Source organism: Lepisma saccharinum, chromosome 8 (genome assembly GCF_977018435.1).
Source record: "Lepisma saccharinum chromosome 8, izLepSacc3.1, whole genome shotgun sequence".
NCBI classification, from domain to species: Eukaryota; Metazoa; Arthropoda; class Insecta; order Zygentoma; family Lepismatidae; genus Lepisma; species Lepisma saccharinum.
The window spans coordinates 19,201,630-19,228,272 of record NC_139236.1 but is presented as its reverse complement, the minus strand read 5'-3'; the positions used below and the strand labels follow the sequence as shown (position 1 = coordinate 19,228,272).

The following is a 26,643-nucleotide window of genomic DNA, read 5'->3' as shown; positions in this document are numbered from 1 at the left end:
ACCAGTGGAAGAGATGAATGTAATAATTAAGGGAAGTTTCGTGTTTTGCTGCCAATTTCTAGAAATTGCCAGTGATCAAAAATTCATCTTGACACCAAGTAGTTTTTTTCCGTACAAAATAATACAGTATTGACAGAAAGTTTTTGAAGTTTTCAAATTCCACACAACCACACAAGATTGGAAATAGCATTTGAAGTTTTTTCTCCTGGTTTCACAATTCAGGAATTAATGAAGTCGGTCTTCCTTTTGGAATGATGGCCTTCTCTTCAAACATATGAATTGAGAATGGTTTATTTCGAAGTTCTTCAACAATTTCCAGTTAACATTCTATATTGCACAATCCACACACGTGTGCACACAAACAAACAAACAAATCACATGCCTGGAAAACATTAACTTTTAACCTCATAAAATATTTAGAAGAACGTAAACATCTGTGGTAAGCGATAGAGCTAGTGTTACCAACTATTGCCGATGGATGTATCTATGAACATGCTAGATGTCCCATAATGGAATCAAAGCTCTGTCAAACATATTGACTGTTAATGCTTTGAAAAATTTGCCATCATGTAGAATATGTCATCTGAACATATGTGAACAATCAAGTTTTTGTATATGTGTATTTACTGTGTTTTCAAAATTTATAGCTATTATATTAAAATCCACAACGTTGGCAATAGGCAATAAAAGAATAGCTACATGTAAACACTTGCTTAGCTTATGCAGTTCACAGCACGTGAGTACATCAACAGGCCTTGCTACAGGTATCCAACGGTGTTTTAGACCCTGTCCATTTGTAAAAAGTTTCCCTCCTTACAGTGGCCTCTTATGGGATGGTTCAAGGGTGCCAGTATTAATTTTCAAGCCCTGTTTCTCCTGGCTATATCTTGGCCAGGGTGGTGGGTTACAGATACTTGTCAATGTACCACAAGAGTGTGTCAATGACCACATATCAGAAAAGGATGAACTTGGAGGCACAATTAGAGGTGTTCCCAGAAGGGGAGGGGAGGGGGACTGGCAGAGAATTTTTAATTAAAATAATATACATTTTTCTAAAATGTTTGTAAAAAAATTTTTACACCTTGGCACCATGCTGCAGTATGAGCGATGGGGAAAATCAGAATATATTTTCTTAGTATTTAAAATACTGGTTGCAAGTCACTTTTGCTACTAAGTGCACTGTATATAATCCAGTAGATGAAGAAAAGGAAGAATTAGGGACAAGGAGGCAGATATGATCTGGGGGGATCCACCATTGGCCTTGGGAGGCACCCCTGGAGGCAGACATATTGATTCTGTTAAGGTAACACAGAAGAAATAAAGAAAAATAAAACTTGAAGAAACTATTTTACAAGTGGAATGGGCAAGCACTAACTGAGCCTTGAAGTACTGGAATGCATGGAATGACATGTAATCATTCTATAATAGCAAGTTAAACAAGCATAGAATGTTAAAAAAGAATGGAGTCAATTATGAATGTCTTGTGTCATAAATACTAAATATCTCAGTTAGCTAAAATCGTAGGAATATATGGTAATCTGGTAATTATTAATATAATTTATCAATTTCTAGCACTTTTCTTGTGTACACTGCACAGATAATTAAATGACAGTAATTCTTGGGAAAGATGGATACTTATGAGTAAAGCTTTGCAGTGAAAATTATTTTATTCAAATGAAATTCTTATATTTACTTATATTTATATATGTGCCCCTATTATTTCTGAATACTTTCACTTTGGGACTTACCATCATCTGAGTCAGATGCTAAAATAATTTCTGTTTCTGAAATTGTTCCGAGCCGTCCACCAATAGGCTGTGCTAAGAAGACACTGAACTCTTCCTCATCTTCATACAAGGAGTCATCAATAACAACAACACGACATGCAGCCACTTCCTGGCCCCGATCAAATAGTATCAGACTTGACGGAGAGTCTGAACGTGAAATGTAATCAGAAAATGACTGCACTGAGGTAGGAATGGTGCCTACAGCACTACCTGCAAAGAAAAAAAGAAAAAAGTTTTGCACACTACATGTAAATTAAAGCTATGAACACTCTTCTCACTTAGTAATGGAGCATGTTGTTTTTTATGCAGCAAATTCATTCCATCTATATTATTTTATATTAAATTTTATTTTCTAATCCAAAGTAATCAAAAGTGGTTGACCCAACCATACTGAAAATGGTTGGCCAAATGTAAGAACATGCCTTTGGGCAATGGTAATTTTGGCCGTGGTTGCAACATTGGCCCAACATGTGATTTTTATGTTGGGCCAATCTATGTCTTTTTACGTTGGGCCAACATATGGTTTTACTTTGGCCAACGTACTGGAAACTAAAGTATAGATAGGTTTGTGTTCAGATATATGTATAATTGATTGTGAGGTCAAATATGAACTATGGTACAAATTATTTGTGTATAAAAAAATACACAGCACTATCTCATTCATATGGTACATATCATTGTTTTCAAGGTATCTTCAATTGATAGCACAATAAACTTTCTAGAGTTTACTTAGTTTTCCACCTTTCATGGAATTTAGTCTGCACATAACATTGTTTAACCATCTTCACAAGAATCCCTGTAAGAATGTTCTTGTTATGCTACAACTCAGTAGCGAAGCGTAGTCTTACGAAGGAGGCAAGCAATGTTTCAGTACAACAAAACATGTAGTACAACGACATGCCGAGGGGAAAGATTCAAGGTTTATAGCCTCATTTACCCAGTCGCTGGATTTGTCAAAATATCGTAATAAAGTGACTGTACTAAAAATAAACCATATGATCCGCAAACGTCACATTTACTTTTTTAAAAAAATCCAGGTAACGTTATTCATATGATATTAAACGTTTTGCATATGCGAATTTTCCGCATACGACTAAAGGGAGACGGAATTTCTTACTTACTTATTAGTACCTTTATTTGTTCATTATTATTTAATATGGTCAAACGGTGACCAAACCGATTTAGATAAAAAAAAAATGGGAATCATTTGTTTATTTTACGCTGCATGATGTAATTTAGTATTTTTGGGCACCCTAAAAACCGCATTGGAGTAACTTAAACACTAAATAAAAAGTTAAACACAAACAATAAAAAATTCATTTCAAAGCAAATAAACACAAGCATAGACGATGTACTCACCAAAATAAATTTCAAACTCTTGGTGTTGGTCGACCCCCTTCCACGATTTTCATTTTAACACTTATCTCTCTCGAGCTAAACGAAGCAATTTTCAATTGCTCAATAATACACCCGCACTTCACATCAACCGTTCCTAAATACGCGTTCATTCCGATAAATTCACAGCACAAAACACGAAGCAACAAACACTCACACTATCCCACGCGCTTTCCACAACTGCAAATGCAAGCATCCACACAAGATCACTTTGAAAATCTCTGAAACAACAGAAAGTGATACCAACCTATTTCCTTAATTTTATCCGTCACAAAGGAAAGATATATCAGTTTGGAGATAAAAATTACGCGGAGGAATCAGAATCATTTCAGCAGAACGAGTATGTACATTAATATTTAAGTAATAAAGTGTCATTCAATGGCGTGCCCGGGGCGAGGGGGGGGGGGTGGATGGTAGACATAACCCCCTTTTGGCCCAGTATATCTAAGAAAAAACGTCAAAGGAAGGAAAAGATGACAAAATGGGGACCGTAAAAAGACCCTGGGAACACCACTTGCGTCATAATAATAGAACTTGAAACATATTCGGGCCTCCCCGATGGCGCAGTGGTAGTGTCGTTGCCTTGTAATCAAGGGGTTCCGGGTTCGATACCCGGTGGAGGCACAAGTGTTTCAGATCCAATTTTAAACTGTAGGTCCAGTCCCGATTAGCCTTACTGTGCATAAAGTGGACTTAAAACAACAAATCAATCAATCAATCATTAAAACATATTCTTGTGCTCATAATATGCAGAATGTATACGATTTACTTCTATGCCATGTACAAATATCAGTAGATAGTTCTTTCTCAGATAGCTTTATTTTCACCCCAAGTTTTATTCAAAAGCAGTCAATTTATTGATTGTAAAATTTGTGAAAGAGCTCACTTGAATTACTGCGTAAATAATTTGGCAGTTGCAAACACTGGTAGCGGTCAACACTTCTGGCGTAATTTGAGCTGGACCGACCAGGAAGCAGGGTGCAGGACCAAGGTCCGTCCAATCTTCCCTCCCTCCCTGAGAAAACTCTTCACGGGAGTGCAGAAATTCCACTGCCCCAACTCCCAATGTCAACTTTTTTTACGCGTTTTACATTTCGCGAAATCTAAAATAATTTGTAATATAATATATATGGAGTTTAGAACAGTGATAATAACTTCTTTTAGTTATTTTATGACTAACAATTATTATTATATTTGCGATCTTGTTTACGTGTTCATGAAGACAAATATTCGTTACTAGTTTTTGCTGGCAACGTACCCATAGATGAATCCTTCTGCTTTCGGTTGAACTCGGCTATTTTCGGGAATCACGCAAGCTCGGAAAGCACAGCTTTTTGTAGAAGCTTTGTGGACGGGTTCGACCAGAATTTCACGCTTCGCCATGTGACTCCTTTGGAGGCCTTATTTTCCCGCAGAACGGCTGCAAGCATTGAGGCTGGTGCTTGCTACAGAGCTGCTGGGGGAGTTTGCGGCCGCATTTTTTCGCGAAATCGAGTGCGATGGAAACTAAATACGGTTAGAACATTAAGTACATTAAATGATATTCGAATTATGCAAGCAGTGCTTGCATTGCTTGTACTATATCTTCGCCTCTGCTACAACTAAACAGACAAACAATAATCAATTCCCAAAACATCTTTCTACCATGACAGCTGACAAAGAACAGGTGAGTGATTACAAGTTAAGAATAGCTTCTACTTTCATTAAAGAATATTATATTTCCAGTATGTGTTGTGACTGAAATATTCAAAAAGAAACACTGTTACATGTCACTTATTTTACACTCTAGAATTTATAACATACTCTTGAAAGTTTTCTTAACTAATTTTGACTCACTTTTCCAAGGTTTTGCAAGCGTTGGCAAGACCTGCTGGCCCAAAGTAAGACCAACTTAAATTTGATAACCAACATAAACCCAAACTTTCCCACGTAAAAACTCTAGTTTGCCCAATGGTTCTGGTTCTAATTGGGATCATTATGCAATCAGTCTTTAAATTTTTTAATGAAAGTGAACTTTCCTTCAAACTGTATCACAAAGCTTTAATATGAGTATCAATAGTATGCTGGATAAATGACATAGTACTACTACAAGCATATTGACTGTACAGTGGGATCCATGAGTATCACCGTGCAAATTATCCACGACTATTATCATTAATTTTTCTCCTACATCCCATGTGTTTCTAAGTGATGGATGTTTATGCATGCTGGTGCAAAAGTTATCAACAGCTTGTTTTGAGTTTTCTCTTAATTCTTGAAGCTCTTATTGGATCAAATAAAGTGTACGAACATGGTGATGGACAATTTGTATGGTAAAACTTATGGATCCCACCAGGCACGTATCCAGAGGGGGGGCTCAGGGGGCTCGAGCCCCCTCCGAAATTTTTCGATTTACACTAGATAAAATGAGGTTTTTGGCTTGTGTGTGTGAAATAAAATATTGTGATTATAATTTGAAGAGAGATATAATTATAGAGGAAAAGCGGAGAATGTTTTAGAACCCTGAGGGATAACCCTGTTATTGATAATATTGTATGTAAACTTTTCTTGCTCTTTCGGTGTTGTCGCAACGAACTTGAGCATTATTTAAAGATTTGTCAGCATTTGTAAGTTGCACAACAAAGCACTGTTGAAGGCAGCGCCATGAGTCGGGCGATTCGTTGGATTATTAATTCTCTGAAAAGCTCGAGAGGGAACGTTCTTGAATAGGAGGTGGAGTCGACCTACAAAACATTTTATGTGCGGAACATTCCAGAATATAATATGGATATAAATACGCGGATTCAATTTCACGGTTGGTCTGTACAACAGAATCATTCTATAAGACTTCAGGAGTAAGTGTGACAGTCGATTAGTGATCAGTCAGTGTACATTGACTGTTTTATAAGATGTAGAGATTAGGGGGGGACTAGTGACACATTTTGCTGGAAAGTGCTGAAGTCTACCACTATTACAAGTTCGGGTGCAAAGCTGAAGACATTGCCGACAGTGTAGTGCTAGTTTCGGGTCATGAGCCGAAGAGATCCAGGGTCTCTAAAGTAAATATTTCAGCAGTAATGGGCATTGGAGCATCGTTTTCTTAAATAAATAAATAAAAAAAAAAAAGGAAATAAGCTGAACAGATCGACTGAAAATCTAAGTTTTGAGTGAAGATTTATTAGTGACTGGACCAAGTTTCCTGTATGCAGTCCGAGAGTTTCGTGGGTTAAAAAAGGACTTTTAACTACCACAAAGGCGCAACCATGAAGGCCGAAAATTTTATGAATGTCGAGAAGAGAAAGCAAGAAGATGTTGCATATGTGGAAATTTTAGCGGAAAAAGCAAGCTGGACAATGACTCCAAAACCAGGCTCTCTGGCATATACCGTGCCATTCTTTGTTCTACCAAGTGAGCTACCGAGTCACCCTTGGCTTCGCTTGATCTTTTGCTGTTGCTGTAGAGCAATGGCACGGTATGCCTGGTGGAGTCAGCATTTTCCGCTAAAATTTCTGCATAGCACATCTCTTGTGTATGCCCCATCGTAAGATGTTGCCTGTTTAATTAACAAGCACAGAAAAAGGTGATAGAATAAAACTAAGGGACATTCCCACCGGTTAACAAGATGTTTTTCTTCTGTGGTCAACACGAGCTGCCGTTTCAAGGTGACAATGAGATTGACCCACCAGGTTTCACACCGAAGCTACAAGCTATACGTGTCGCTTGAGGATTTCACAAATCGAACACAGGCTTGTGCAGCCTGTCGTGCCGCTATGGTGTGAAAAGTTTCTGTTGATTGGGTCACTCATTGCAAACGACGTGTGTGCGCCTTCGGTCTGAATTCTTCCTAAATGTTGAAGATTCAAGTCACAAGGATGGAATATTAGGATTTTTGTTAAGGTTACGTTTCGAAGGCAGTCGACAACACCATAAAGGATCATATCCAAACCTGGGAGAACACATTCGAATAAGCCGGACCCTGTGGCTGAGTGGTTAGCACATCGCGCTGCGACGCCAAGGGTCCTGGGTTCGAAACCCGCTCGGGCATGGTTGTTTGTGAATGTCCATTCATCAATTTCATCATTTCATCACTCATCCCCATCTTGGCAAATTAGCCAAGAGGCACAAAACGGGAAGTAAAATAAAATAAATCAAATCAAAACATTCGAATGGATTGTCCATTTCATAACAGCTTCGTGAAACGGACACATACACATACTGGGATCGTTTCGGCACAAACACAACGTTCGTACATTGCAACAGAGGAGTCGAGTGATAAAAAATGTCCCGATATCAGGTTCTGAAAGAAAAAAAAAACAGCAGCTTAAACAGTGGCAGATTTTGGAGACAGTTGCTCTCCATTTTTGGCCCTGCACTATGGCTTTTTAATGCTAACCTTTGTCTACCAAGAGAAAGTAAACTGTCCTTGCCCTCCCCCCACCGTTTTGGAACTGAATCGCCACCATCGACCTTAAACCTTGCGAGGTTCTATCTATACCCTTTTAAAAAAATATTTAGCCCCCCCCGAAAAGAATTTCTGGATACGTGCCTGGATCCCACTGTACATGTTACTTTAAAACATGAGAGCAAAAAGCCTAAGAATTTGTTGAACTAATATCAAGAATTTTTGTGTCAACAATCTGCTCAGGGAGGATATAATTCTTTTTCTTTTTTGTTTTTCATATGTGAATATTAACGACTAAACTTCATGAAGCAATAGTCTTGCAAGGGCTAAGTTGTGGCAAGCAACTTTTCATTGGATGATGTACAGTCAGCACATGGACAGGGCAGTTGTTTTCTGATTTTCGAGACTACAGTCTACTATTATTGCTTTGGGTGAGAAATCAACGTCAGAATAAGAATGCATGTAATACATTAATACAGAACATGCAGTACATTATCATATTTTAACTCATGGTGTTTAAAGGGTAGGGTGGGCAGGCAAATTATATTGTCCAGTTGCCTCAGTTTTCAGGAGGAAAGAAAGGCATTGGGTTCATCAGAAGCAAATGCATAAAAATAATAATAATTATTATAATAAAGGAATATCTTCCACTCTCTGTTGCTTGGTTACTCTACAGTGGGATAGTGATTATGCCATTACCAAGTAATCTAGGAATCGCAGGTTCGATATATTAAACAAAAGTAATACTTATCCCCAGTGGCGTGCCCAGGATTTTCGAAAGGGAGGGGTTACGTACACTTTTTCTGGTAGTCAGCTCTCATTTTGCCATCTTTTCCTACCTTTGATGTTCTTTTTTTTTAGGAATACTGGACCAAAAGGGGGGGGGGTTATAACCCCCACCAACCCCCCCCTTGGGCATGCCACTGCTTATCCCCTAATATTTAAAATTATGTTAAGAGTAATTTGAAATTGATGAAATGTCCAAGCATCAGAGTGGGAATCTTCCTTTCTCTACCCTAGTTAGACCCCAATCAACAGCAACTATTTCAGTACAGAAATACCAGCAACATATGTTTAACAACATGTACAGGAACCTGAATTGATTTTAAATTTTATTTCTTGCAGAAATGGTATTACACTTTAACTAACATTATATTTTAAATTATGATATATTATTAGATGACAGGAACAAATTCATTATGCTTGTAATATGGATGCTGTATGTTCTTACCACTTTCAGTAAGGCACTGAACCATCATTTCATCTTCTAGGTCTCCTGTCCTGTGCACTGGAATAAGTAGCTCTCCTACATCTTCCTCCACTTTGTAAATGGAATCAGGAATAAACGCAGTTGATTCTAAAAATGACACCAAATATTTTAAAATTCAAGGAAATGAACTTCAATGAATTGTTAAACATGCATAGGAGGCAAGTAGAAATAAATAAAATATGCACGGCTGAACCTTTAGTTTCAGAACCTAACATTGCTGAAATTAAAAGATACTGATAATAAATTTAAAAATAACAGAGCAAATTTAATAGAAACACATTCATATCTCACATTCATAGATTCATTTCTTTAAAAAATAATATAATTAGGAATAAAGAGAAAATTGAAACAATCTATTATTTCTAGAATTTATTTTAACTAACTGCAATAACTCTACTGTGGAATATCTCTCTCTCTCTCTCTCTCTCTCTCTCTCTCTCTCTCTCTCTCTCTCTCTCTCTCTCTCTCTCTCTCTCTCATTTATGAATGGATCAATAGCAGGTAACTTTTCCAAGGCATGAAATTTGTTTCCTTTACCATCTTCTGGGTCTGTCACTATTATTTCTGCTTCATCAGGATACTCCAAGGCTGCCATCACAGGTTCCTTGACATGAATCAGGAATTCTTTCTCCTTCTCAAAACGAGAATTGTCCAGAATTTTCAGTCTCCAGGAAGCTTCACTTTGTCCGGGATTAAACTGGACCTGATGTGCATAACTCTCATGAAAATCTCTTCCTTTTGATGCAGTTCCATTTTCTGGTTGGATTGCTGTAAAATAAATAAATAAATTTGTTTAAATAATTTAGTGCAATAGACTGCTGCAGTGAGAGCTTCTCACTCGAGCACCTAATAGTTCACATGGATGACACTAGATAGTGTGTGGAATTGAGAGCTCTTCACACACCATGACGTCATAATGCTCAAGCAGGTAAAATGAGTGCCATGCGTTCGAATGCCCAGTAGTACCTGTGTAATGGTCAATTGTCTGTGGTAGTGGACCTTCAAATATGGATCGTACAGTGAAAGAAACAGTCAAATTGAAACTTAAGTGAACATAGTTATCATCTTCATGCTAAAACATAGTTTAGACTATCTTACCAATACACAATGATATAGGAAAATGAAATAGATGATTATGAGCTGAAACTAGCAGGGTGGATATTTATATGATTATTGTCACATTAAGATGATGATCTATGTTATATGCCTGAGCATATCATGCTTGAGGGTGGGAGACTCGAACTATTATGAGAGAATGAAAGTGCATACAGTACTCTAGTGTGTAATGACTAGAGGACACATTTTTGCCTATTACATTTTTCTATTCCTTTACATGAGGGTTGAGAAAATTCCACTTTGAACTGATTCTGTAGTACCAAAATTTTCAGAGAGTATGTACTAATTTCGTGAAATGTTAAGCGGAGACCATGTTTGAATTAAAATGGATGAAATCAGTTTACTTTACAAAAAATAATAATAATAATAATAATAATAAATAAATAAATAAAAATGTCACTCATATTAGAATAGCAATGATGATATATACCTATAATTGACAAAAAAGAGGCATATTATGATAGATAAGGCATTTTTAAAACATGAAACATGCATTTTAATAATTTCATTTTCATACAAAGACTAGAGTAGTGTTTTACAGGCCACACTACAGCATATTATTGTATTTTCTGTTCTTTCTGATATTGCATTTGTTTCTTTGATTGATTTTACTTCACATTTCTGCCATTTGGCTAATTGCGAAGATGAAATGGATGAAAGAACAATCATAAACACAAAAGGACAGCTCACAACACGAGCCCCACAGAGGATTATATTGGCTGTGAGTCCAGACGCCAGAGCTTTGATAGTCTGCAAAATGCAGTCCAGGTTGTCTACGTGGAAAGGAGTGCATTCGGGTGCTTAAGGATATCATTTTTGTGAATAATCAGTTTATATACCATTAATAAGTTTCATAATACTCCTAATTACAGTAAAAACGAAAAACTTGGCAAAATACTTAGTGAAAAATGAACAGAAAAAGCAATAACTCTACTTTTTTGGGGGGTTTCCTCAATTTCTAAATATGAAATACAACAGACCTTGCCGGCCCCCATGGCAGAGTGGTTAGCACATCGCACTACGGCGCCAGGGTTCCCGAGTTCAAATCCAGGCCTGGGGATGGGTGTTTGTGAGTGCTTATTCATCAATTTCATCATATCATCACTCATCTCCATCTTCGCAAATTAGACAAAAGTGGCACAAAAAGTAAAGTAGAATAAAGCAAATCAATCAATCAATCAATCAACAAAATACCTTAATTGTCACATTTTATGCTAAGAGTCCCTATGGTCCACCACAAATTGGTTTTTTTGAAAGAGAAACAAGAACATTGCTGAGACTTTCGCGTGGGGCTTATATTTTGAAGTCTTGCATCATATTAAGTCAAAACTTTTACCTTGGTTTGAATAACACAAAACAGACCTCATTTTACTTCAGACCTGCATAAAACAAATGATGGCAATAAAATGCTCACAATCCATTGTACGAGTATATTCATACTCTATCTCCCCAACATTATGTTCTGATACTTCAATAAGCTCACTGGAGTAATGGTCAAATTACATAAATAAATAGAAACGAAACGAAAGTAGAAGGCATGTGTATTAAAGCAGCAGGTATAAGATAATGAGTTAGGTTCACTAGAGGGTATACCTTTGTATACCATTCAGCCCTGCCAATTATCATCCATACTAATACTTGAATTTGACATTTTCAGAACACTTATATATCTTAATACATTAGTTTTCCATTGGAATTATATAATAACAATGTGTCCAAATTTTATGTGTAAATATTCATGAAAATTAAACATTAATGTCTATTTTGAAGTATTTTTGTGCCATCTACACTGTAATAATGACACATTTTCATGTGGAAAATACATTGAAACACAACTTTGTCCATAAACACACAATATATTCAGAACTATATCATAGATTGTGATATATAGGACAAATCAGAAATGTTGATTCATAGTGTAGGTATAATATTTTAAACAACACAATCCATTTTTATTACATTCAAAATGTGACTTCTAGAACTTCAGCCAATTGGATGTAGCAGGAGATTTCCATACGATCTTCAAATCAATTTCAAACCTGAGTTTTCTGAATGCAATATTTATACAATCCAACCCAAAATAATTTTGTAAACTAATTTCTTAACAACTCACATCCGTGTTCCTTCATCTTTCGAGACAAACACTTAGTATGTAATGTACATGCAGTTATACAGGGTGATTTAAAAGTCCCTTAACATCTCCCATAAAATGTAAAGGAATTAGGCTGGGTACAGTTGGTCATGATAGAAACAGGTTAGGCCTAGGGGGAACCATATTGATGTGTTTCAAGTGGACATCGGCCATATTGAATTCACCTCAAATTTTTGAAATGAGAAGGGGGTTATGTGATATATCAAATCAAGCTAGAATTTCACCAGAAATGCAATAGTAAAGGCTTTTCCAACCTATCTTTAAGCAGGAAAAGTTATGACTGCATGATTGTAACAAATGTATCCGTTTCCAGGTGTGAGAAAACAGTGCCAGAATGCTCCTAATGCGTGAGGAACACATCGAGATCATCCTTTTGTCTGAGGAGAGATGTTCATGTGCCATTTCAAATGATTTTAATAAACGACACACCCAACGAGATCCAGTGTTGCATGTGACTGTTGCACAATTATTCCAAAAGTTCCGGGAGACAGGATCAATCAATGGCAGGTGATCAGGACTTCCCAGAACTTTCACCAATATGTTAGGTGCATTCTGGCACTGTTTTCTCACACCTGCAAAATGAGATATTTGTTACTATCATGCAGTCATAACTTTCTCCTAATTAAATATAGGTTGAAAAAAACCTTCACCACTGCAGTTCTGTTAAAATTCTAGCCTGATTTTATATATCACATCACCCCCTTCCCATTTAAAAATTTTGAGTTGATTCAATATGGCGGCCACCAATATAGTGGACATTCCCTTGAAACACACCAACATGGTTTCCCCCTAGGCCTAACCTGTTTCTACCATGACCAGTGGCGGTCTGTCCATGTAACAGAGGGAACAGGCTGTTCCCTCCTACTTATCGTCCTTTGGAGCTATTTAAATTATCTATATTAACATAATAAGAACGCTTCTTTCTCCCGAAATCAACATTTCCAAAAGTAACGCCGAACAAAAACTTTCACCGTGACTGGACGTTTGTTTACTTCACCTACCCAAGGAATACGCTGGTAAAGTAAACGTCACTTCTGGGACGCACTCCCTGTTCTTTCGCCGTGCAGTTAGTATGAAAACAGATCGCGAGGGGTACATTTTGTTGTAAGTGACAGCGTTTATCAAAGAAAATGGTACTACGTATGTATCTTACACCATAGTAAAGATTAGATTCAGAAGAATACGTAGATAAAATACAGGTTGCTCACAGGCGACAAGTTAAAGAAGAAGTGGAGAAACAAAGCAGGCATTTTCCAAGGAAGTGACCGACAAACAATTGGCCGGAATTTACGATTTCTTCGGTTTAGCTACCATAGGCTTGAACGTGAAGTCACATGGTTCTTTGTCTGCGGTCAGATATGTACTATTGCTTTTTGTGTGATTGCAAACATTAGGCACATTTCCTGCCTTTGCACTACTGGGCATTAAAATAAAGTACAATGCATTTTCTCGCTCAGAAGAGTGTGTGGGGCTATATTAATCCATAGTCAATGGATATCCCCAGAAATGATTGTAGGGGTGGTCAGGTCATTGACTAATTTGAATAGTAGTAGTGGTACTAGTAGTAGCACAGACAAAGAGCATACTTCTTTGTCTGAGGTGGTAGTATTAGCAGTGCTTAAAGTGGTTTCATTCAACAACCTGAATGCGAACCACAATGAATAGACACGACTACTGCCACTACTAATAATAACAACAACAATAAATGCACATTAAGGTAACAACAGTATTAATATTAGTATTAGTACTCCATCCAAAGTAAATATATATACACACGAACTCTGACAATTCTGTCGTTTCAGGAAATTTGGTTCCCATTTACATCTAAAAGGAATAGCACTTGCCAAAATATAATATTTTTCAAAATTTCCGGAAATACTGAATAATCGTAACTCGTAAATAAGCGAATACTAACCGGAAATATTTACTTCCATTTATTATCAAGGATTGACATAAAATAATGTACTTAATTGAGGACTAAAGGTGTTAAACGTGTTAAGTGACAAAAGAGAAAGTGTTGGGAAATCGCATCGTTCCGCACATCAGCCCGTAAGAACGTGCACACTAGTGACCGCTTTACACGCCCTTTGAACTACTTAGAGGGCTACCAGCAACATGTCACGTTTACCACATTATAAAGCATGGCACATTTCACAGTTTAACGTGGAAAACGGTGTTTGAATTATTGTGGCACTTAGAGCGTTTACCAATTTTAGTATTCAATTGTTTCTAAGTGATTTTATTTATCACAGTACACAACTGACAATGGTAAATTGACAGCAATAGGAAATAATTCAAGAAGCTTATATTCTCGCTTCTGGGAAATTCACCCCGTCTTCCAAGGTATGCATATCGGGCATTTCAGGACTATCCACCGAAAGATTAAACATGTAATAAACCTGTTGCCCTGGAATACCTGGCGCCTGAAACCTACTGACTGCTCACCGACAGGAGGTAAATTTAATACATGAACTGTTTCTGTTCTTCTTCATCTATTGTTTACAATAGGAATTCACGTCATAAAGGATTGACTTTTGTACAGTTATTAAAAAAATAAAATAAATGTCCAATGCCGCAGCAGAAACTGATTTACCGGAACGGAGTTCCGATGCATTCCGGTGCCCTGGAATATTTGGTTTGAGTTGGTGTTTTAAGTCCACTTTATGCACAGTAAGGCTAATCGGGCCTGGACCTACAGTTTAAAGTGGGATCCGAACCACTTGTGCCTCCACCGGGTATCGAACCCGGGACCCCTTGATTACAAGGCAATGACGCTACCACTGCGCCATGGGGGAAGCCCTACCCTGGAATGTTATTATTGTTATTATTACGGTTATGATTGTTGTTGTTATACAATGACTATTATAAACTCATGGATATGAACCAATTTTATTCAATAATAATAATAATAATAATTATTATTATTATTATTATTATTATTACTATTATTATTATATCCTTCGGAAGATTCTTCTATTCGATCTACCAGATAAGTGATTAACTAGCACAACCGTTTTTCATTTTTTTTTTCACGTTTCATGTAGTTGGTGTCCTGAGATGCATTAATTTTTGGAAACTGTGAAACCATTTATTCCTTGAATTGAATTGTAAAATGAGAAAACATAATCTGGTTTCTATATTTTTCCAACCAAATGCAGTTTTTACTTTGGTTATTCTGCTCTCTATTTCTCTTAATAACAATAACCTTTCTACTTGTTTTTTTCTTACTTGAAATGAAGTACGTATGTCAATTTCCATGGGTGTCCAAGAACCGAGTCGACTCCCCTTCCCGACTCCCATAATTCATGCTAATATAATTTTTTTAGTCTAGCAATTTCGTTCGCTCTATTTATTTATCTATTTATTTACCAGAGAATTCCAAATACAGCTTTGGCCATTTTACACTGGAATGTAAAAAACAGCAAAAACAACAATGGAAGTAAGAATAAACAATAATAACATAAACTAATATATATATATGAGTTAAAGTGAATTATATGTATGTTGTGAATACTAAATTAAAGTTATCAGTACTGCTGATATTTTTGTTTAGAGGATTTCAATATTTTCTCTCCCTTCCTACAATCTCATGAAAAATCAATTGCAGAGTTATATAAACTCGCCAACATGTTAGTTAATTCGGATCGACCTTAAGATGTTGTTTTTTTGGCAGACCATTATTAATTACAACAAATTGTTTACATTAGAATGTTTTTGAATAAAAGAGCGTGATAAATTGGAATAAGAACGACAAAATAGTTAAGAATAGAGGGAATGGCACATATTGTGTTCAACCCTTTTGTCCTCGTGATTACATCGTAACAAAGGAATACAGACCACATTAAATAATATTTAATATGGCTCCCGTAAACATATCTTCGCTCACACATAGAGTTATTATTAAGAAAACTGCTGTAGACATTTCGAAAAAGTGCTAGTCGCAAACATGTGAGACATCATCTGAGTAGCACTTTGCTTAATATCATATTCTTTTTCTTTCATGCTTCGTTGCACCCTTCCCTCGATGACATCTTATCTTACGTATCTAACGCTCTGCAAGTGGTTTTCCTTATGTGCTATTTCTCCTTTCTTCATTGTTTTCGGCTCATCTTTCCAAACTGCACCAACGCGGAATAGCGTTTCCCTATGTAGGCGGCTTAGCAACCACCCTAGCAACCGGTTGTATACAGCTAACATGGCCATGCGCGGGACTAGGATAATAAACCTTTTAATAAACCTTTTATCTCCTTGCGAGAGATATAGCGAATTCGTTTTCCTTCGAGTTTTTGCTAAGTGCTAAAGTTTAATTGCGTCATAGTGATATTTTTGAGTGTAGTAAGTCTATAATTTCCTAATCTCGTTGCAAAATTGCGTCTGACATTCATAACGAACTGTAAAAAACTTCTACAGTCTAAGCGTCTGCTAAATGCCTTGGCTAAACGCTACGAAATAGCTTCCGAGGGAACAGCTCCCGTCCATCTGTTCCACCAGTCCCAAGACCAAAGTTTCAACGCACGCAGCGGCAGGACAAGATAGCGAATGTTGCGAGCGTAGGGTTGCGAGTATTGTATGATCGATCGGCTGAAGAGACGAAAGCTTTTAGTTCATTGAACTTTGGAGAAAAGACAGCAAACCAACACCTATCCTAACTGAATTAAAAACTAAAACGAAATCGTACACAAGGCATTTTCAAACACTACAACTGTGTAAAATGATTAACTGGATACTCTTCCAGTGGAAAATTATATTGTTGTCCTTGTTTGTTCCTGAGAAAGGAGTTTGGAACAGTTCGGGTTTTGTCACAATTTCTACAAATGTAGCGGACGTCATGGAAAAACTCAGCGATCTGTATGCCATTATTGCATTGAGGACGTTTGAATTACAAAAATACTCAACTCTATAAATAAAAAGACGTCAACTTAATCTACAAATAAAGAGTTGAAACAGGTTTCGACAAAACATTTTTTCTCTAATCACTCATAAATTGCTTTTATTAAATTTTTCTTTGTTGTGCATCAACAATTTTGTTTTTAATGTTTTCTTTACATTATATCATATTTGCTTTAAAATTGTTATTGTCATATAATATTAACGTGCTTCATGTATGTCACTCTGACAATTTGTAACATTATGTATCGTGTATTTATTTGGTTCATTTGAATTTTACTTGGTCTACTGTATTATATTACGACACGTATGGGAGGGGGGACAAGTGCAGGTGACCTGTTCCCCTGCCTGATTTAGCACCGCACGCCACTGACCATGACCAATTGTACCCAACCTAACTCCTTTACATTCTATAGGGGTGTGAAGGGACTTTTGAATCACCCTGTATTATATATCAATATGTAATACTAATACACACATATAAATTGTACAGTGAAATATACTTACTGATAAACGAAGTTTCTCCCAAATAGCCACGTCTTTTGAGAGTAATATTGAGATACTTGTCAGTTTCATTGATTGTATAAAATTCAGATTCAAGAGAGATCCAAGCCCAGTTCAAACGGAAGCTCTGTGATAGTAGCTCATTATTACCTGAAAAATAAATCCCACATCAATAAACTTCATTATTCATACAACAAAACTCTTATTAAATATGAGAAACATAGTCTAGACAAAACAATTTAAGGCGTGAAAGGACTTAAAGAAATGTCACAGATTATGATGCTAATAAAATAATTAATAAAAAGGCTTACGTGTCAGATTTACATGAAAAAATCCAGAATTAAGAATTTTGGAGCCCTCTTTAAACTAGCCAATTTCAAATTACAGTTTTGGAGTTTTGTTACTCAAGGTGATAAATTATTAGATGTCTACTTGTGATGGTGTGAAACTACAATCCAGTGCTTGAGGTCGAGAGGTTGTAATCCCCGAGCTAGGATAAATCAACCTACTCACTTCATTGTTGAGTCGGTTGACCCATAGCTATATGCAACTCTTTCCTGTAACACAAAACAAGCACTAGAATAAGCAGTGTAGGAGTGGCAGGTTAATAATATTCCCTTGGGGTAAGCTTTTTGTTCTTGTCCCCCACCATGTTTAATTTAATTTTAGTGCCTACTTTTAAATGCCTGGATGGAAGTGGAGGCTATAGCTTATTTTAGACGTTAAAGTGAGGGATCATAATTTAGTCTTATGTTAATTGTCAGTTGACTATTGTTTTAGATGTTTCGGGGGAGCAATTTTCCCCTGCCCCATCGTCAATCCTGATCGCTCCCAAGGTCTATGACAAATCCCCACCAAAAAGGTGGAACATTCCCCCGCCCCCTTTATGCCGAAATATTTACTCAATTTTCTTTCTGGTCAGACAAAATTTGCGGAACAATATACTTAATACCGACATATTTAAGCAATGTATGCTTACGTATAGACATTTACGTGTATAATGTACATTACTTTCACACTGATTGAAATAACATTTTACATAAATGATAATAACTTCTGACGTTACAAAGTTGTTGCAGCAAACTTATTGATAATTTTCTCATTTTGCACCCCTTTTAAAATACCGGACTCACAGGATACCAGACTCACAGGATGGAATTAAGGTATGCATTAACCACTCATCAGCCATACAAGAACGTCGTCTGTTATTAATCATTCTTATCAGGCACGTATTCAGGGGGAGCGTAGGAGGCTCGACCCCCAGAAAGTTTTAGGTTTACACTAGATAAAATGAGGTTTTTAGTTTCTTGTGGTGTGAAATAAAATAATGTAACGATAATTTAAGGAGAGAAAGAATTATCGAGGCAAGACGGAGAATGTTCTGTAACCCTGTTATTGATAAAAGCACGTATCCAAGGTAGGGTACAGCCCCCCCTCCCCTGAATTTTTTTTAGTTCACACTAGAGATAATTAGATTTTTGGCTTCTTGAATAATGTGAGGATAATTTAAGGAGAGAGATAATTATCGAGGCAAGACGGAGAATGTTCTATAAGCCTGTTATTGTTAATTGCATGTATCCAAGGTGGGGATCAGAGGGCTCGAGCCCCTCCCCCCCAGGAAATTTTTCTGTTTACGATAGATAAAATTAGCTTTTTTGGCTTCCTGAATAATGTGTTGATAATTTGAGAGAACTAATTATCGAAACAAGACGGAGAATGTTCTATAACCATGTTATTGTTAATAGCGTGTATCAAAGGTGGGGATCAGGTGGCTCGAGCCACCACCACAATTTTTTTCTGTTTACACTAGATAAAATTAGGTTTTTGGCTTCTTGAATAATGTGAAGATAATTTAAGGAGATAAATAATTATCGAGGCAAGACGGAGAATGTTCTATAACCCTGTTATAGTAAATAGAACGTGCCCAAAGTGGGGATTAAGGGGCTCGACACCCCCAGGAAAATTTTCTGTTTACACTAGATAAAGTTAAGTTGATTGACTCGTTCCAAACGACATGAATCGCGTGTCCCTTCTGACTTGAAATCTTCCTAATTCTTGAAGATCCAAGTCACAAGGATGGAAAATTAGGGCTTTGCGAAGGCAGAAGACAGAAACTTAAAGGTTAATATCCAAACCTGCAGGAAGAACGCATCTTACATCAGTCTCCAATAAGAAATGATAAAAACGTTTGGTGAATTGATTTTAAAAAAATGTGTCCGAGATAAAGAGTGGTGTGCCCAGGATTTTCGAAAGGGAGAGTGGTTACACATACTATTTTTGGTGGTCAGTCATCATTTTGTCATCTTTTCCTATCTCGACGTTCTTTTTTTAAGGAATACTTGGTCAAATGGGGTTATTACCCCACCAACTGTTCCTTGGGCATGTCACTGGAGAGAACTGAGTAAGCATTTGATCATATTGTGAGACGAAACAGAAGTGTTTCTAACGGAAGGTTTTTTTTCAATGTGCATGAATTGTTTTGCGATCCAGCTGTATTCTAGAAGACTTATTTTGTCTCTTGCCGATATATGGCAAGACTGCGGAAGCTGTGACAGACAATTTTGAACACTTGCGAGTGCTTAGGTCTGAATATGAACAATTTGGTGGGTTTCGGCTTTTATAATAGCTGAGCTGCAAACAGTTCGCAGCCCACAGTTTGAATCTCGCGTTGTAGAGTGCATGTGTAACAGCTTCGTAAAAACATTCAAAGACACCATAGATATTTTGATGCCTGATGAGAAGAAATGGGCAAATACACATACTGAGAATGTTCGGCACACAATATGAATGCATGGAAACAGGAGTAGAGTTGCAAAAAATTCCGATTTTACGTTCTGATTAAAATGGCAGCCTCAAACAGTGGCGACGATTCATGGAATAGTTGCTCCCCATTTTTTGCCTGCACACTATGGCATTTTAATGCTAAGCCTTGTCTACCAAGAAAAAGTAAACTTTCCGTGCAACACCCCCCCCCCCCGTTTTGGAACCCAATCGCCGCCACTGACCTTAAACATACAATTGTGAGGTTCTATTTATACCCTTTAAAAAGAAGACTGTGTTCAGCCCCCCCCCCCCCCCCGAAAGAAATTCCTGGATACGTGCCTGATTCTTATGACACTCATTGTGCGATCTGCAGAGCAACTAATCACTGGTATGGAGATCAGAATTTCATACAAATTTGGAAGGTCGAAAACTGGACAATAACAAGTGGTCAAGCAGACAGTCCAAACCGATTCTAAAGGCATAAGAGGCAGGTGGTGTTTCATTTTAATCCCATTGCTGCGATCACCTACAGGTAGGTAAAAAACTGTACATAATAATCATAACAAAAAATAAATAACAAGTCAATCAAACGAAAGAATCCCCTCCATTTTTGTGTGGAGATGTATAGAATTGGTAGCTAAACTATAAAATTTTGTCTCCCCCCACCAAAAAAAAATCGATGACGCAGGAGTGTCATGAATAACTTCCCTGTGGGTACCCCTTGATACGAGTGTAGGAAAACTATTTTATGTGTGTAGCTTTTGCAATTTCTTAGATACCAATACAGGGCCAGTTTTATGGTTGGTGGCGTTCAGTGCAAAGGTCTACCCAAATGACAGAAAGTGTCATTTTTCAAGTGACAAAATTCTTTCCTCTCGTTGTTGGAAAAATCACAATTACTTTCGAGAACTTGCCTTTATTAGTGTCAAGTTATTACTAAATATTACTGAGCTAATGGGCTGTATTGGGGTGCACGTGGGACGTGGCTAAAAAAAATCAACTATCAGTAGCGCCAACTTCAGAGATATTTGTATAGGAGAAGATTGATGTAAACAATATTTTATCGAGTGTCCCACTCGTAAGGGGCCCCGGAAAAAGTGTTATAAAAATCTTAATAAAAGAGGATATGAAACCAAATTTGTACATGACATAACTTTATGGTTGAGAAATGAAGGTACATTACAAGAAGTGCTGGAAGTGACCTCCCCCACCTGTATGCACAGTTCAACATGGCGCTGCATGTTCATGAATGTTGCTGCCATAGTATTCTTATCTTTCAGGCTTATCGCTGAAAGGCCAGGGATATTGCAGTACACGTGGTACAGTCATGAAGCGTGGTTCCACTTGTCAGGATACGTGAACTCACAAAACATACGTTTATGGAGTAGTGACAACCAGCAGGCAATCGTTGAGGAACCCCTTCTTCATTCACAGAAGGTGGGCGTGTTCTGTGCATTTTCACAGCGGCGCATTAATGGGGCCAATTTTTTTTTACACTACTGTCAACAGTGATGTGTACCAGGTATTTTTTCATGAATTTGTGAACCAGTTGGATGACGAGGAACTGACACTTGGCTGGTACCAGCAAGATGGGGCAACATGCCACACGTCTGACGCAAGTATGTCTGCGGTGGAATCATTTTTCCCTGACCGAGTGATTTCGAAAGGATTATGGCCCCCAAGGTCACCAGACTTGCCCTGACTCTTTTCTGTGGGGTCGCCTTAAAGGTAGTGTGTACAAGAACAAACTACGCACCATCGACGAGTTACGTGAGAACATCCGCCGTGAAATCCAGGCAGTCACGCCGAATACTCTGGCAGCAACATTCACGAACATGCAGCGCCGTGTTGAACTGTGTATACAGGTGGGGGGAGGTCACTTCCAGCACTTCTTGTAATGTACCTTCATTTCTCAATCATAAAGGTATGTCATGTACAAATTTGGTTTCATATCCTCTTTTATTAAGATTTTTATAACACTTTTTCCGGGGCCCCTTACGAGTGGGAGTGGGACACCCATTATATGTAAATATATTTTTATTGGGAAATTTAGGGGACAGCAAATTGCTTGAATTCCTAGTCAGTGCCTGTGATTGACTTTCTGTCTTAAAATACAGCAAATAAAGAAAACAGAATGGTGCCTGAAATCCTGGCCAATGTTGATACTTCGATTAAATAAGGAGAGTTCATTAGATTGGTTGGTTGATTTGGTGTTTTAAGTCCACTTTATGCACAGTAAGGCTAATCGGGACGGGACCTACAATTTATAGTGGGATCCGAACCAGTATGGTCCTCCACCGGGTATCGAACCCGGGACCCCTTGATTACAAGGCAACGACGCTAGCACTGCGCCATAGGGGAGGCTCGAGAGTTCATTAGAATGTGTTCTTATATCTTCGTTCATAATTCTTGATGATTTTTCAGACCCAAGAACTAATTACTGTAGCATTTGCAAAATAAATCTGTAGTCAGACCTTTTGAAAGTTCTTGCAATCAAGACTGAAAGTTCAACCAGAACTGAAAATGGACTCCAAATCTTAAAAATAATAAAAAGAAAGAAACAACTGTTTGATTACTCACGGTATTAGATTTGTATGTGTGTGTGTGATCAATCTTGTATTCGGTTCAAATGTAGGTTTCCCTTTTCTATCTGTCGGAGCTTATGGTTGTGATTAAAAGGCTCAATCGAGTTTTCTCTGCTTTACACAGAGGATTAAATATCAAATATTACAAATTATACACTTTCAAACATTATTCATAATACGTGACTGAACATATAGGGATTTTTTAGGGTTCACACACTCAAACATTTAACTATTATGAAGGGACAGCTAAAATTTTATGAATGTCGAAAAGAGAACGCAGCAAGATGTTACATATGCAGTGGAAATTGCAGGCTCTATACCATGACCTGAATCAGGTCTCTGGCATACCGTGCCATTGCATCTACCAACTGAGCCACTGAGCCACCCCTGACTTCGACTGATTTTTCGATAAAATGTCTACATAGTACGTGTGTATGTCAAATCATCAGATATTGCCTGTATAACGAACAAGACAGAAAATAAAGGAGAGAGAAGAAAACTGAGGGGCATTCCCGCCGGTTGAGAAGACATTTTACTTCTGTAGTCAACACGAGCTGCCGCTTTGAGGTGACAATGGCAGTGGCCTACTAAGGGAGATTTCACACCGTGTCGCCTGCTGAAGATTTCACAAGTCGAACGTAGGTTTGTGCGGCCTTTTCTGTCGCTATGGTGTGAACGTTGCTGTTGATTGGCTTATTCTAAACGACATGTATCGCGTGTCCCTTCGGTCTGAAATCTTCCTAAGTCTTGAAGGTGCAAGTCACAAGGGCTTTGTTAAGGTTAGGTACGAAGGCAGACAACAGCACCCTAAACCATAATCTCCAAACCTGCAGGAAGGGCGCATCTTACTTCAGTCTCCAATATGAAATGATAAAAACTTCTGGTGAGTTGATTTTAAAAAATGTTTCCGAGATAAATAGTGGCGTGCCCAGGATTTTCGGAAGGGAGAGGGGTTACGCATAGATATTATTTTTGGTAGCCAGTCTTTATTTTGCCAACTTTTCCTGTCTTTGACGTTCTTTTTATTTTTTTTAAGGAATACTGGGTCAAATGGGGTTATGACCCCACCGACCCTCCCTTGGGCAAGCCACTCGAGATAAATGAGTAAGCATTTGATCATATTGGGAGACGAAACAATAGGAACGGAAAGATTTTTACTGTTCATTAATTGTTTCGTGATCCAGCTGTATTCGAGAAGACTTCCTTTATTTAATGCCGAATGCCGATATATGGCAAGACTGCGGAAGCTGGGACAGACAATTTTGAACACTTGCGAGTGTTCAGGCCTGAATATGAACATTTTGGTGGGTTTCGGCTTTGATAAGAGCTGCAAACATGGGAGGACAAGACACATCAGTGGTGTTCAGGCTCGAATCAGAGAGAAATATTCGAGAACTGTCTGCGTCCAGTTTGAATATCGCATTGTCGAGTGGATTGTCCATTCCGTGCATGTGTAACAGCTTCGTAAAAACACTCAAAGACACCATAGAAGTTTTGTTGCCTGATGAGAAGAAATGGAGAAACACACATACTCAGATGGTTCCGGTACATAATGTTAATGCATGGAAACAGAGGAGTCGAGTGGTAAAAAATGTTCCGATTTCACGTTCTGATTAAAATGGCAGCCTTAAACAGTGGCGACCATTTAGGGGACAGTTGCTCCTATTTTTTTTTACCTCCACACTATGGCCTCTTAATGCTAAGCCTTGTCTACCAAGAGTAAGTAGCCAAACTTTCCTTGCACCCCCCGCCCTATTTTGGAACCACTGGCCTTAAACATACAATTGTGAGGTTCTATCTCTACCCCTTTAAAATATGGTGTTTAGCCTCCTCCCCCGAAAGAAATTCCTGGATACGTGCCTGCTATGAAGTACACGTGACATGTACAGTCACGAACAGTTCTGGGTTGTAACGATTCTATCGAAAGTCAATGCAGTCCTTCACTGTGCTTTCTCCCTATTTAAATCCATTGTTTTGCTTTACCTGGAATTTGACCCCGCGAATTTCAGGCAATGTGCATTGTGCTTCTCTTGTGTTTTACAAAAAGCACTCCTCCTAAATCGAGGCAACGTATATTCCCCCCACATCTTTAGGGGAAAAGTACACTTAAATCACCCATTCTTTTGTTCAGCTTCGACAAAATGGTCTCTTCAACTAAGTCGAGCAATAAACAAGACACTTAAGCACTGTTGCTGTAAACAATGACACGGCAAAACTGTGCAACAGATACGAAGAAACGGGGAAGCCGCAGTTACAATGGTCTTAATGGGTTCCGGGCTGACATGTGGGAGTGCCAAGTGCTGTCACTACGCGGCGAAGAAAGGAACTAATCACTCGTCCCAAGAGTGAAGAGCTTCAGGAGGCGGGTGAGGTAGCGCCACCGGAGGCTAGGAACGGTCGTCAGTGGAACTAAAACGCCCACGACCGAGCCTGCTTCTTGTTAATCCGGCCGAAGAATCTTTTCCGAGGGGAGGAAGAGCAGGTCTCTATTTCCAGGCTGACATTTATGAATGAATCTGCCTCCTGATGGATTTTACCCCTATAAATCATGAAGGTCGACGAGATTTGAGCAGCCTGCAAGATGAGTTCAGAAAATTCCAATTTCGAACAGAACTCACTCGGCAGGAAATTAGGAATTGTGTAATTCCTAGTGTTTGGATTTTGTTTCACGTCGCATTTGCACTTTGTTCCGTTACTCACACACTCGGTGTATATGAATGACAAGAATGCATTTAGGAGGGGTGTCCAGGGAGTCCGGACCCCTCCCCCCAAGTAATAAACTTAAATAATGTAAATGTACTTGTTTAGCATTCGACGGTTATTTTTTCCCTCTGAACTTATTGGAAGTCAAGGACCGTAGGGCCTCCCCGATGGCGCAGGGGTTGCGTCATCGCCTTGCAATCAAGGGGTCACGGTTTCGATACCTGGTTGAGGCACATAGTGGTTCGGATCCCACTTTAAGCTGTAGGTCCAGTCCCGCTTAGCCTTACTGTGCACAAAGTGGACTTAAAACACCAAATCAATCAATCAATCAACAAGAACTGTATTGGGATCATACGGCTTTGGAAGACAGTAACAAAGATTTATGTATGCACTCTACTACTTATTGGCTACATTGAACTACACTTTTTGAGAACCCATGGAATTGGAAAAACCATGAATGCAGAATATTTTACAATTGAAAATAACTAACCCTAATAATTGACGATCTGGCCAAATCACACACACACAAATATGAAATAATAATGCAATAAATTTATTACACATAATTATTCATAAAATCACATGAAAACAAATACTGTTTGTAACATCACCGAAGTGAAATCGAATCCGCGACTACCCGATGACCATGAAAATATAGGAACTTGCAACAAACGCAGGGTCAATGCATCGTATTCTGCCACACACCTTGCCCTTGTAATAAACAACATGCTTTGGCTTTGGAAGGATCATTTTAAATCCTGTTTGGACTTTGCATTGAAGAAAAAAATGTAAATTACTTCTTGGCTGATTGGTCTGGCTAAAGTGTGAAGCAGAGTAGTGCGAAATGCACTTGGCCAGCCAGGGTCGAGGCACCAAGAATTCAGGGATCATGTGTCAACAGCTGCTAGACAGGCGAATGGATTTAATTTCCCCCGTTACTTGTGTGTGTGTGTGTGTGTGTGTGTGTGTAAGACCTTGAACACTGAAGTTTTACTTCTACAGAGTGTTCCAAAAGTCATCAAATCCCTAACTTTGATGCAGTGATACTTTGTAATAGTGAGAAATGTCCACATCGGTCTTTTTTATCATTGTAAAGCATC

The 26,643-nt window shown here is 38.1% G+C and overlaps 1 protein-coding gene across 1 annotated transcript in view; it reads right to left on the bottom strand.

The window, feature by feature from the left end:
• LOC145991690 (FRAS1-related extracellular matrix protein 2-like) overlaps positions 1-26,643 on the bottom strand; it is a 99,462-nt gene that overhangs the window by 39,410 nt on the left and 33,409 nt on the right. Inside the window, exons 2-5 of the mRNA XM_083127749.1 lie at positions 17,496-17,642; positions 9,371-9,601; positions 8,795-8,920; positions 1,749-1,997 (exon numbers count right to left, since the gene is read on the bottom strand). Of these exons, the coding sequence (XP_082983875.1) occupies positions 1,749-1,997; positions 8,795-8,920; positions 9,371-9,601; positions 17,496-17,642 (753 nt within the window). The remainder of the gene's footprint in view (positions 1-1,748; positions 1,998-8,794; positions 8,921-9,370; positions 9,602-17,495; positions 17,643-26,643) is intronic.